The 13231-nt window shown below is 43.0% G+C and overlaps 1 protein-coding gene across 1 annotated transcript in view; it reads left to right on the top strand.

The window, feature by feature from the left end:
* Positions 1–644: 644 nt before the first annotated feature.
* Positions 645–13231, top strand: part of adarb2 (adenosine deaminase RNA specific B2 (inactive)) — a gene marked incomplete at both ends in the record, with an annotated part of 193498 nt that continues 180911 nt past the window's right edge. The window contains one exon of the mRNA XM_083936513.1: positions 645–747. Within this exon, the coding sequence (XP_083792639.1) occupies positions 645–747 (103 nt within the window). The remainder of the gene's footprint in view (positions 748–13231) is intronic.

Below are 13231 nucleotides of genomic sequence, written 5' to 3'. Positions count from 1 at the left end.
TCAAAAGCTGCAAAACATCCAACCTACTGAAGTGCCCTTGAGCAAGAACCCCTAACAGATCGAGAACCGACCTCCCTTGCTGCGTGCAGGGGAAAAAAAAAAAAAAAGAAGCGAGGACTAAGTAAGAAACATTTAAACAAGGAGCGGGCGAATAAGGGGTGTGAGTTTGTGGGTGTCGCTGGTGATGTCACACCTCCCAGACAGCCACGATTGGACCCTAATTAGAAAGCTCGGCAGCAAATAGATAGGCGTCCTGCATGATTGAATTCAAAGTGGCTGATGCCCAAATTTCTGCAGAGGCGCGGTAAAAGCTGTCGGGAGGGGAGCGCGGTGGACGGGGCGCCGGTATCAGTGCTGCTGGGAGCTGCCACGCTGCGCTGCGAACAGTCTCGCCCCGTGAGGAGAGCCGGAGTTTCAGAGGTGACACGGGCACAGCGAGACTCGCACCCTCCTGGTTCGAAGGGATAAAAAACAAAAAAAAAAAAAAACAACAACACAGGAGAGCAGAAAATACCGAGTCTACGTCAAACCCGAGGACGCCGCGTTATCGGAGAGCAACGGAGGCTGAAGCGAGACAACTACAGAGGAGAGTGGAGCCGCCGAGTCCCAAGTTCTCCCTGCGCTGCGCTCCAAAGGCTGCGCTGATGGCATCCGTACTTGGGAACAGCAGCCGCGCGTCGGGGGCTCAGAGCGGCCAGGTGAAATGCAAGCTGAAGCGGAGAAGGAGGAGGAGGTCGAAGAGAAAAGGTACAACTTTACAGCACTTGCTTCATTTTTGTGTCTTATTTTTTTCCCCACCCACCCTCCCCAGCGCGAGCAGAGGTCGTGCGCACCTTGGCGGGGCATCGGAGCGCGCCGCGGCCCCCTCGCTCCAGCTCTCCGCCGCGGCGGCTTCACTTCGCGCACCTTGAATTTCGGGAAGATGAACAAACGATTTGGGCTCAGATGTGCCGTCGGCTCTACGCGGCGCGTCGTTTTTTTACCCCTCTCACCCCATTAAAGTTTAGTTGCTGCTGCGTTAATCGTCCTTTTTAAAAGAAAAAGCCTCCGCTGCGTCGAACACCGACGAGGACAAAGACGGGATGGAACCGCTAATTTCCTTTGATGCAACTTTGAACGCGTGTTGTGGAGAAACGCGGCTCGGTGTTCTCCTTTAAAGCCGGATATGTGCTGCATCCGCACGGAGCCGCTTTTAACTTCCTCACTGAAAACAGATTTTCCATCATTTTAATATAAATACGAAATCAGTTTGTTTTATTGACTTTAAATATTGGAACTAAAGCGTAAGTCATGCCTCACGGGCTCTGTAATAAACGTCACTATTATATAAATGTATAAAGAAAACACTTCAATGTCACTGTTTAACATCATAATAACTTCCCTAAAATCAGGAGTGATATTCCCAATAATTTCTCAGCTTCTTTCTTTTCCACTTGTCTCCACTTTTCCAGAGCTCTGCTGTGCTCACTTCAACTATATTATTCCCAAAAAGTCTGGAGGTTGAGAAACAGTTCTGGGCCTTCAGCCGGTAGAGGAAAATAGAGGAAAAGCAAAATATATTTAGTTTAGTGCCTGGGAATAAAGTTAATTCTTGTGTATTTTTTTAATATAACTGCTGCGTAGAGTAGAAGAGTTACTCATGAAGAAAGACGGATCTGTAGAACATTTTTTCACTCTGTAATTGAGTGAATCTTGAGTGACCGGACCATAATAAGAACTCAACATTTCCTCTGTAGCCACACAGAAACAGATGCTGACCGTGGCTCGTGGGGAACAAATCCCCGGTGTGGTTTTTCTGCCCTGTGACCTGCAGGAAGGTGCACACTTCAGGTCTGCCTGTGCATATAGGAGCCACACATTCACCATGCTTTCACTGCACAGTAATAACTCACACATGCGTCACACATTTCCATCTCACCACCTCTCACGTTTAGATTTTGTGATTTCTTTTGTCTATTTTTTGAAACGGTCACAATTTACTACAGAGCGCTGGTCACTGTTAAATAATAGAACTGTCATTGCGGAGTCATTTTACACCATTGTGTTTCATACTGTAGCTCACAGTGAGAAAATAGGGAAATTATATTTAAAAAAACATTCAGAAAGAAGTTATTTGGATATGTGGGTGCAAGCTTCCATGTTTCTTTTAAATTCACTTCCAAAACACAAACAAAAAAACCCAAAAGATAAAGAGTTCTGATGATTAATTAACATACCAGTGAGTTCTGCCATTTCTAACCCCCTCCAAACTAATTTACACATTTAAAACCAAACTTTTACAGATGCACCCCTCATCCAATATCCCTCATAAACATTGTTATCCTCTTTCAATTTCCACTGTGCTTTTATCTTACAGCACAGGTACCAGGCAGTATTCGTACCGTAGAACAGCACTGGGATTTATTTGAATCAGAAAAAGAGGAAAAACCCCTCGTCCTCCCTTTTTTTTAACTTTTCCCCTTCCTCCCTTCCACACCTCAAACCTTACCTGCCTCTGTAGAGGTCCTCTCTGCTTCACTGTTCTGGATTATTTCCTCCAAGTTGCCCGAACTGAAGCACGAGGCCACACACACACTCAAAGAAACACGTTTTCCCCCCAGTTTCACATTTTCTGCCACCTCCGTGAGATCTAAGTAAAGTAGCAACGGCACATTTGTTTGTGTTTATTTCTATATTTAAGAGATGAGAACACAACTCCATGTGTTGTTTACGCTTGGAGATACTGACGCGCCACCCCGTTGCATTGTGGAATATGGATGAACGCTCGGAGCGTGTTGACGTATCCGACCGCGTTTGAATGCATAACGAGCTTTCATAAACACTTTGCACTTGTCATCAAAGTACAGACAGACGACGACGGCGGCGCCTCATTTCCATCACCTCTTGATTTTTAATAGCCCAAGTAATTGAGACAAGGGAGACAATACATAAAATATAGAGCAGAGGCAAATGTATTTACATAATGGAAACGACAGAATTGGTTCCACAACATTAAGCATTGCATATGAGTATCACACAAACGCGCGCACATTAGCTGACAGGCCTCCGCAGCGTGTTTCCAAACGGCTAATTTATCAGCGCTGCTGATTCATTCTGATAACACGGGACATTAGGGGCCAGTTCAGGGGCCGTGTGTAAATGAACTGTGTCTTTGAGAAGTGCTGATGGCTGCTGACTGCTGCAAAGCTCCAGGAGGTGGTCTCACTGTGCTCCAAACATCCAGTCGCTCTTCTTCCCGTTCCAATGTTTTTCCTTTGTGTGTATTTCTTTTTTTTATCCAAGGAGCCCTCAGAAATACACTTTTTCCAATTTTTTTTACGATTTAAGAATTTTTTTTTTCGATTTCGAACTTATCCACAAATTACGCAAAGCCGGACTGAGCTTTTTTTATTTTATTTAATCATTATTATCCTTCATCTCAAATGCCAACTGATGATCTTGAGATTCCGCACAATTCTTTTTATAGACCTTGAGGCAAAGGGGAAAAATCACAGAGGGATTATTGCATGGCATTTGGGGCTTAATCCCTTGAAAAGGCTGCAGATTCTTTGTAAATGGACTCACTCATGCCAGTGTGTGTATGCACAAGGTTGTAAGCAGATTCCTCGCCGCAACTTATATTAATTTTCTTCCCTCCGAAACTCCTCTTCGCAAATGTTCACAGTGCAAAACAAATAAGTACAGTGAAGATTATGGGTTAGAGATTTATTTGCTGATCTTTCTTGTCACCCCGGCTTGTCTCTTGATCAGAATCCCTGGGAATCACACTCAACTAAATTCACCAGCTTCGTTTTTAGCTCTCTTTACTCGCCGTGTGCCAACTGATGCTGCCTCCTCGTAGTGTTCAGTGCTCCTGTCAGCTCATCGTCGTGCGGATGTTCCTCCCTCTGCATTTGTTTGCGCCCCCTTTAAGCGCGGTGTTTGGCCAGTGTCACCACTCCTGGAAAGATTCATGGACATGCTGTGTATGTGCCTCTTAATTAATCACAGCCTTGTGATTTATGGTAATGTTCCTAAGGGTGACGGTTCCACAAATAGAAACCTTGTGCAGATGTGTGACAGTCTCGGGTTGAACGGGAACATCTGTAAACCCCTGCCTGTCAATCATAACCATCGCATGGCCTTTTTTTCCTTCTCTGCTTCTCTGAAACCGTGCTTAATGTTACACACATTCCTTATCTTTTATCCACAATGTGGTTTTTTTATGAACAAAAATATGCAGGGCAGAGATTTATTGGCCAGCATTATTTTTTTTTACAACCACACTTATCACCATGTGCTCTCAGCGTTCAGTACAGTGTATCAGTGTATCATCAAGAGCGCCGAGGGGGAAATGTGAGAAACACAGTGTAAGATAATTTATGTGGCAATTACTGTTGACGCTCTGGTGGCGGCAGAGGGCTCGAGTGCAGGGCTGTTGAGGTGGAGGAGGGCAGAGGATGAGGGTCATCGCCCTCTCGAGTGTGAGGCTACCTATTTTAGAGAGGCAAGGGGCCACGGGCGGACACGTCTGCGTCTATTTGAGCCCCTCGACTCTTGACTGTCTGACATGCAGCCGAACAGAGGAGAGTGACAGGGTGCTCTGGCTCTTCAGTATCAACCGCTGACAGTGATACGGGCTGTACGGAGGTGAGGGCAAAGGTCAGGGGGGAGGGCCAAGCAAAACAAAACCCCCTTTAGGATTTTCTTATTAATTGTTGCTGCACGTGACACAAAACTGTCAGTTATTGTCACTGTCAGATGAAGGATTGTATCTCCAAAATGTCATGTTTTGTGATGTATTCTCATAGTTTTGTTTTTCTTGTTTGATGCATTTTTATTTCTCCAGCCTTGAGAGGAGCATGACATGTCACGTGTTTACATCACAGCTGTGATTGCAGTGATGGCAGTATTTGAAAACTAATACCATCCCCAGCATCTGTCAGATAACTGGGTGCATTGTGTTAACATGGTATCCATCCATACTAGACTGCCAGGATGGTCGAAAGAAAACCTAGGTTCTCTTAATCAGCCTCTACTCATTTAAAAGCTCTTATGGCAAACACACACGCTGCATAAAATCACATCCAACCCTGTGAAATGCATCTTTGTGCAGGAGTTTGTAATTGTAATTAAGTTATTTTAAGCCCTTTCCATGAGGTGTTAAAACTGTTTTGTCATCCTCCTTAAAGTTAAAGCAGCAGAATTCTAAAGAAGACAACACAAATTTAGGAAATGGGTCGCTTTTTAAACCTGGTGCCATTTCCACACAGCTTCTGCTAGAGCCTGACTAACTGCATCAATAAAAAAGCAAGATGTGAGTAATGAAAAAAAATCGTCTGCTCGGTGCCAGATAATACTGCGAGGAGATATAAACAGTCCAAATACTGTATGTGGAGGCAGTTGTTCATTGTGGTGCTGTGCGGTTCAGTGGCTGCTCTGTGTCTGGCTGTTATTTCATTCATTCTTAAGAATATTTTTAATCTAACCTGGTTATAAGTGCCAGTGTCTCAGTTTTTCTTTGTGCTCTGTGCAAACCCAGTGTGCCAGTACCTGTAAACCTGCAATATGCATCGTAAAAGTACAGTAAATTCTCTGCAATTGGCCTACATTTACATTCTGAATCCATTCATGGATACGATCCTAGCGCAGCAAGACACAGGCAGGAAGGTAGAGGACGTAAATAAATCCACGTCTTGCTCCGCCTTGCAAATTGTCCCTGCCACCAATTTCCTAATGTAGGTTTATTCACAGCGGGGTGGTGGGGGTGTTTCTGGTTGTGGAACACAGTAGTTACGGGCGCTGGTTTCCATGTTGGGACAGCCCAATGTCACACAGCATATGTGTCACGGTCGGGAGAAAGAGATGCATTGCACAGATGTAAAGTCTAGTTTCAGCCCCGAAACACTCCTGTCACATTTATTAGTGTTTGTGCCGATAACTGCGCCAAGAGCTGCGACGAAAAACACCGCTGGCATTTATGAGGTTAATGAAGGTCAGCTCCGACGGAGAACGGTGCGGCGCTCCTCTGTGTGCGCATGCATGGCTCTGTGAATTTACAGGCGCTTCCTGATTAAGGCTAACAGTGGAGGAGTCGGCAGTTTAGGACACAGCGTCCTTTAACTGACTGAACGTTTAGCTGAGGGAGAGGGAAAAAAAAAGAGGTTATTACTACTGACTGTGCTCTCTCGAGGACAGCTGATAAAATGACCAAGGAAAAGGAATAGCACAACTTTAGCACATTAGCATAATTAGTAATTATCTCGTAATAGTCCCTCTTGGCTTTTTGGAGCTCGGCAGTGAGAAATTGTACTTAAAGTTCAGGCGCAGAAAACAAATGCCATGCCAAAGTGTCTCAATAACACACACACACACACGTACACGTGCACACACACACACACACAGCCACCTCAGTCAGGTTGTGGAGAAAACGAATCACGAGTATCAAAAGCACAGATGCAGATTTAAAAAATTCAGAAGGTGACGCTTAAGTTAATTAGTCTTTTGTTTGATCACCCCCACAGTTGGAGAGATAAGGGTATTACTCACATCACAAATAACTTGTTGCACTCGTTGCTATGACGACAGAACGCAGACATTTAATTGAGTTGGTCATGCGTTACTCTCCATCAATCTGTCCACAACAGCTTTCACAACATTAACCACTTTAGGGGAAACATTTGAGAACTGTTGTACTGCAATATCGTTTAACGGCGTTAATGTGTGAGAGCGAAGGGAATTCTCCTCCAGAGTGTATCAGATGGTGCGTTAATTTGTCTGCGTGCATGTGTGTCGTTCGCACAGATTTGTCGGGTGTGTGTTGTGCCCATGTGGGTATGTGTACAGTCTGAGCTGGTGTGAGCTGTCAGTCCTCATAAACAGAGATGTGTGGCACAGCGAGTCAGCAGCATTATCGCTTCCCGTCAGTGTTTGCTAGTCTGCGGCGCGCTAGGCAACGCGACATGAGAGAGCTGATTGTGTAAGAGAAAGACCGAAGCCGCCAGGTAGCGACTCTCAAGAGACTTCTAGGTGGCGTTGGAGTCATATGGAAGCGTCGTCCTTTCATTGCTGTTGGAATCACAGCTCTGATAGCATGTGCCTTTGGTCTATACGTGTCCCAACCTTTTTTTTTTGCATCTGACCCCTTGTTTTAAAAAGGGCTGCAACAAACAATTATTTTTATTTGTTGATTAATCTGACAATTCCAATTCTTGATGAATTTGTAAGTATTTGGTCTATTCAATGTCAAAAACTGACAAATATACAGCACAATTTCACCTAAATGTCTTGTTTTGTCCCACAAAAAAATCCAGTTTCCAATGATATTATAATGTATAATGTATAATATATTTCTCTTTTTTGATTGGAAAGCGGCTGAAACAATTATTCACAAAATAGTTTCTTGTCAGTCGACAAACTGATGAATCCACCAGTGTTTTCAGTTTCACTTTGAACCAAAGTCTTGTTCCGATCTCTCATCACACGCTGCATCAAGTCAAAGAGGGACTCTCCCTGCTCAGACTGTTGCAGTGAATTAGATTCAGCGGCTGCATATAACAAGAAAAAAGAAAGAAAATTGTGAAAAACTAAAGATATATATTTGCGTAGCTGAATTTTTGTTTGGGGGGGTCATAATGACTCATTCAATACATAGAAACAATAGAAAAGCCATGTAAATTCTTATTAATGCCTTAACGCGACTTAAAATGATGATCAGTTAAAAATCTGATGATATATGAACGTTATCTTTGCAACTCTACGGCTTTACTTTATCTTTGAGGTTCAATTCCATTGTCTTTTAAGGATACAATTAACTGTAAGTAAAAATGTACTTAAGCTTAAAGGATTTCTTTAGGCCCTAAGTTGTGTCTGCAGTATTCCTCTCAGGCTGCAAGTCCCTCCGCCTCCGCCAAGAAGGTCGGGCAACCCGTTTGTAGCCTGAGAGTCACAACCCCAGGCGAGAAAAGATTCCTCGTAGCTGCTTGTTGGGCTGATTGCTTGTAGTGCATTTGGATTATGAGAGCTGGAGCAGAATGTGGATTTTAAAAAGGAAGTGGTAAATTAACTGTTTTTAAAAAAGGGGACGTGTCATCCTACCCCCCCCAGTTGATTTGATTTGCTCCAAACGTAAAAGAAAATCTCCTTTCCATGCCTGGTCTCGCATCATCGCAGCCAGCTTCAAACAGCCACATAATCATCCAGTAAATGCTTTATCTACATATTCCACAAAATCACGTCTCAGTGTAGCTGTTGATTCAAGGCATCTGATTTTTTTCTTCTTTTTTTTTCTTGCTACCCGGACAAGCTCTTACATCTAATCTGAAGTCCTGCCAACAGCGTGGAAGCGCCCCCCCACATCATGGTGGCCAAACATTTCTACAGTTTATGATCCTAATTAGCTCTAACTGTGCCATCATCCCTGAGTCATCATGCCTGGAGAGAGGCCAGATCATTTGACGGCCTGCAGTTTCACACTTTCTGAATCCCTCCGCTCTCTTTCTTCCCCTCTTTTCCTCTCTCTTCTTTCATTTTTCTCCCCCCTCCATCTCTCGTTTCAGCGGCGCACACACTGTTATTGTTGTCCCCCGGCTTGCTTGTGCGTATTCACAGCACGGTAGCTGCTACTGTGAAAAGGGACATATTTCATAAGCAGAAAATAGCTAAGGAGGTGTTAGAATTCGAGCACCAAAAAAAGATATATATTTTTTTCCTCTTTTTTTTTCCCGCTGTTTCTCAAACTCAGTCAGCCATGAAATATGTTTAGCTGCCATTTGAGTGCATTGAAAAATCCACAAGTCACAATGGCGTGGATGCCCTTTGACTGCATCTGATCAGCTGGCAGACTCTGCCCTGTTGACTCTGGGGGACTTAAACCTCTGCACTGATGTCATGCTTCAGCCACATGACAGCACAACTACTCTTCTGCTGTGCTGACATAGCAGAGTTAACACTGATACCCCGCCTCATATGGAATAATGAAATTGGATGAAGCAGCTTAACCGCGTGCCGTCCCTTCTCTCACCATCGGACTGGGTGCCTATTTGAGATAACGTTAATGAAGGGGACTTTAGCCAAGAATAGACACGTCTTATTGCCAGAGGGGGGGCAGGCGACGAGGAGGGGTGGGGGCGCTAAACGCATTTATTTCCATTAATAAGATGGAGCGTTTTACAAGAGGGCCTCTCCTGAGGGCTCTCTCCGGAGGTCGGAGAGAATCCTACACCTTAACAACCGCCAAACGAGTTCATTTCACCAAGTGGACGCGCGGAGACACACCGCAGCATATCTTTGCTCAAAGAAACTTGTCTTAACCTTGACGTGGCGCCACACAACTTGGGCCGAGGTGGACACTCAATCACCATAATCACTGCTGTCCATCCTCGATTTATTCTTTTTAGGACGTTAATAGGAATCTGAGAACCTGGTAGCTTTGCTTTGTCAGCACTCTACAGGGTTCTGCATGTGTCCTGGTAATCGGGGAATTAGAATAGAGAGAGAATAGTTTTCTAATCATGGAAACACCTGGGAATTGATTAAAATGACCAAATATCCTGGAAAATTCTAATTCTATTTTAACCTTTCACTCAGATCGCCCACGTAAACCAAGGGGTGTATTTTGTTTCACACATGACTTGTTGGTAGGATAAATTGTACGGTATGATGCTACTAATTTGGTTTACCATACGCAAAGCAGAACTTTTTCATTTGTCAGTCAATCTGCAGAACAGAACCTACTTTTTGATAACGGCATGAAGAGCTAGCTTATATTTTGTCTGTTTTTGTTTGTCCCTGATGTCCTGTACTTTTAAGAAAATCTCCTGGAAAGGTTCTGGAAAATGACTTCTTAAAAAGAGTGGGAACCCGGACTGCAGTATGTTTTCTTCCTCTCCGAGGATTAGATGGGCAGATAGGATGGTTTTACTATGAATTATCTACAAATACCCCTTTGTTACTGTCCTGAATAACTTGCTTGAGTGTAAACATCCTTAAATCGAAAGCCTGGCTTAAGAAGTAACGATAAGATTAGGATACTACTGTAGAAAGTATGCTCGTTAGCGAGGCATGCTTAAGCTTACAGCTTACATTAGAGCAGATAAACACTAGACATGTTTCTATTCAACTGTCAAACGCATTTTAAGCAAATCTTTTTCAAAAGTCTTCACTGTTTTTGATGTCAGCTAGTATCGGCCGGTGTCATGCTGTCTGGGGAAGGAGACAAAATTATATATATTTCCCAAGAAGACGCCTACAGCTGATCACCCATTTAAGTTTATTGTTTGCTACGACTCTTTTGACGAGGGGAAACCACCTCAAGCGAGTGTAAAACCTCTTTCGTTCAAGTTGAGAGTTTTTATCGAATTTAGCCGTTTACATTCAGCTTTTCTAATGCAATCCAAAATGTGCCTGAAAATATATGAATTGAAACACTTCTACTGTTTTTAACAAGTTTGCTCTTGTGTTCTCGTTGGATGACCGAAAATAAAGACACAATCCCAACTGACTCTTTATATACAGTATATTTATATATGGATATACTGTACATATATGGAAACTCGCTCATACTGCTGATCTTTGCACACCGGCAAAAAATCCAAAGCTGGATAGGTGAGGTGTGCCTGGTTACAGTTGCTAAACTATGATTCGCCGATCACAGAGGGGTTTAGAAAATGGTCACTTGCATCATTACCTATTAAGTAATAACCCATGATGACTAGAGCATTACATGATAAGTGGCAAGCATTATAGATAGCAATGTATCATCTCAATTCAATAAAAAGGTCTGTGTCATGAACTGCATTACAACAGAATGCTTTCTAGCACGGATATTTTCACCTCTCAATGTATGAGGGTCAAGACCAATCTCCCTCTCCTTCTCTAGTATGTAAATATATGACGACAGTTGATTCATAGTAAAAGGTAAATACACGTTTTATCCATTGCATATTAGATCCATGTGGCTGATGGAATTGCCTAATGGCAGATTAGTGCATTGATAATGATGAGCACCTACACCTGAGCTTCCTGGCTGCTTCATTATTCTGTTCACATGCGAGCATTAAATAACAGTTTTCCCCTCTTCGCCCTACAGTAAATCCTCTCTCATCCATCGATTCAGCATCCTTTAGGGGCTCCTTCTAGGAGAGACCGACAGGCTTATCTTGCAAATCCTTTAAAAGGTATTTAAAAAAAACTTTGCCTGCATTAACTCTGCCTGATGTTCTGGGTATCACCACAGAGTCGGCCGGCGATGGGCGAGTTGGAGTTTCATATACCTCTGGGCCGATCCGTGCGATATGTGAAGTCCTGTTTTCCAAGTTCCTTAACAGTCAAACAGCGTGGTGTTTATTTTCCCCCTATGCCGCACTGATTCCGATTTGTACAGCTTGAAATGGTGGAGCGTAATAGACGTGTTTGCATTTGCCGGAAAACTGAGAGTTCCAATCGCTCATCCATTGCCTTTGATAGTTCAGAGCCTATTTGGCCTCACCCAGATAAGGCCTGAGTATACATCAGGTCGGATTCAGTTCAGTCGTTTGTACACACATGGTGCTTTGGCATTGGTCTGCTTGGATTGGCTTTGGCATGATGGAGAATTTCATCCCCAACCCCCTCCGTCCCGTCTACCTCACTGACAATCCCACATTGGTGCTTTGGGGCCGGAGCTGTCGGTGACGGGTCAAGGGTGTGTAAGACCCGAGGCTGCAAATGTTGCCTTGCGTAAAGGACAGAGGGAGGATGCCTTTGCGTTGAAATAGTCCCTGAAATACTGGCCCAGACAAACCAACATAACCACCATTCCAAATTTAGACACAAGGTGTAATGTCGTTCCCATAAGATTTCTGCCTCCAGTAAAAACAATCCCAATTTCAGTGTTTGGTGTGAAGACACAGCACCCGTCGACCATTTCTTTAAATAATAAGGGAAAATGCAACACGAAAAACCTCCAATGTCATAGACCTGCTATGGATGTTAAGGAATATGATTAGGTTATTGAGATATGAACAAATAATGTGCGCTGAATTGTGTAAACAGCATCCAACTTTGTAGTTATGGTCCTCCAAAAACACAGACAAGGTTCATCCTCAATAACCTCTCATCAATTTTCACCAGATTTGTTGGGATACAGCTTAATTGATGTTGTTCAGGTGTTCCTTTTCACCCCATTATTGAAGCCTGGCATTCATCCGGGCCCCATCCCGCTTCCATCACATACGCAACACTAGTTATTTCCATTCAGACCATTAAATCGGCTATAATCAATACTTTTCTGATGAGAAAATCGAGAATTATCAACTGAATCTGACGTTTTATATTGAATTTCAACTCATTGTTTAGCTGTCCTTCCGTAACTTTACTGTTTTGGTTCACTCTCACCACTCTCATAGAGCCAATTGCTGCAGCTATTTTCATTAAAAAAAAAACTCTAAAAACCCACTTATACACTACCTGCTCATCACCAAACAGCAGGCAGACACAGTTAGAGACTAGCTGGGGAACACAGTGGAACATTTAGCTACACAAGCGCCACATGTTTCCCTCAGGAGTTGGCAGAGAACAAAAACAGAACTACAACAGAGCGAATATTAGGCTTACATCTGTGAGGTAGCTCGAAACACAGCCCCAAACAAATGATCCTGTTGCTCTGTAACTGCTGGATGTTTAGATGAGCTAATGCTAATGATAAGCTAATGCTATTCCAAACATCATATGCTAAAAGGTGTGATATGTCACTGTTGTGATCAAAACATGTCTCTGCTGCCCTCATGTGGTTACACAGCTTTCAATCATACTTTGTTTTTATATTTTCAAAGTGTCAAAGGCGGATCAGGGTTTATTATTTGACTTAATTTAGTTTATGTCGTTGGCATTTTGTTGACTTAACTTATTTGTATGAACATGAAAAGTATAAAGACAGTAGAGAACAATTAATCATGGGAAATTAAGCAATTGTAAGATCTGGCAAGTAAAAAAGTCGAATATATTTGTGACATAGATGTTGTAACTTTGCGTTTCACCACAAATACGCAGTTCACCAATTACAAATCTTTATGAAGCCTTGAAAAAGAAACAAGCTTAACCGCACTTAAATAATTAAATGCACTGTTTTTCTGCCATTGCATATGATGCGGAGTTAGACTGTAACACGAGGATAATACCAGGGTTTTGCATTTGAACTGCTACACATACTGTATGTGAGTTAAACGTACCATGAAGTTCAAATAAGTGCTTTCCAAAATACACATCATTTCCT

This window comes from Echiichthys vipera (genome assembly GCF_963691815.1).
Source record: "Echiichthys vipera genome assembly, chromosome: 21".
NCBI classification, from domain to species: domain Eukaryota; kingdom Metazoa; phylum Chordata; class Actinopteri; order Perciformes; family Trachinidae; genus Echiichthys; species Echiichthys vipera.
This window is presented reverse-complemented; position numbering and strand designations above follow the sequence as displayed.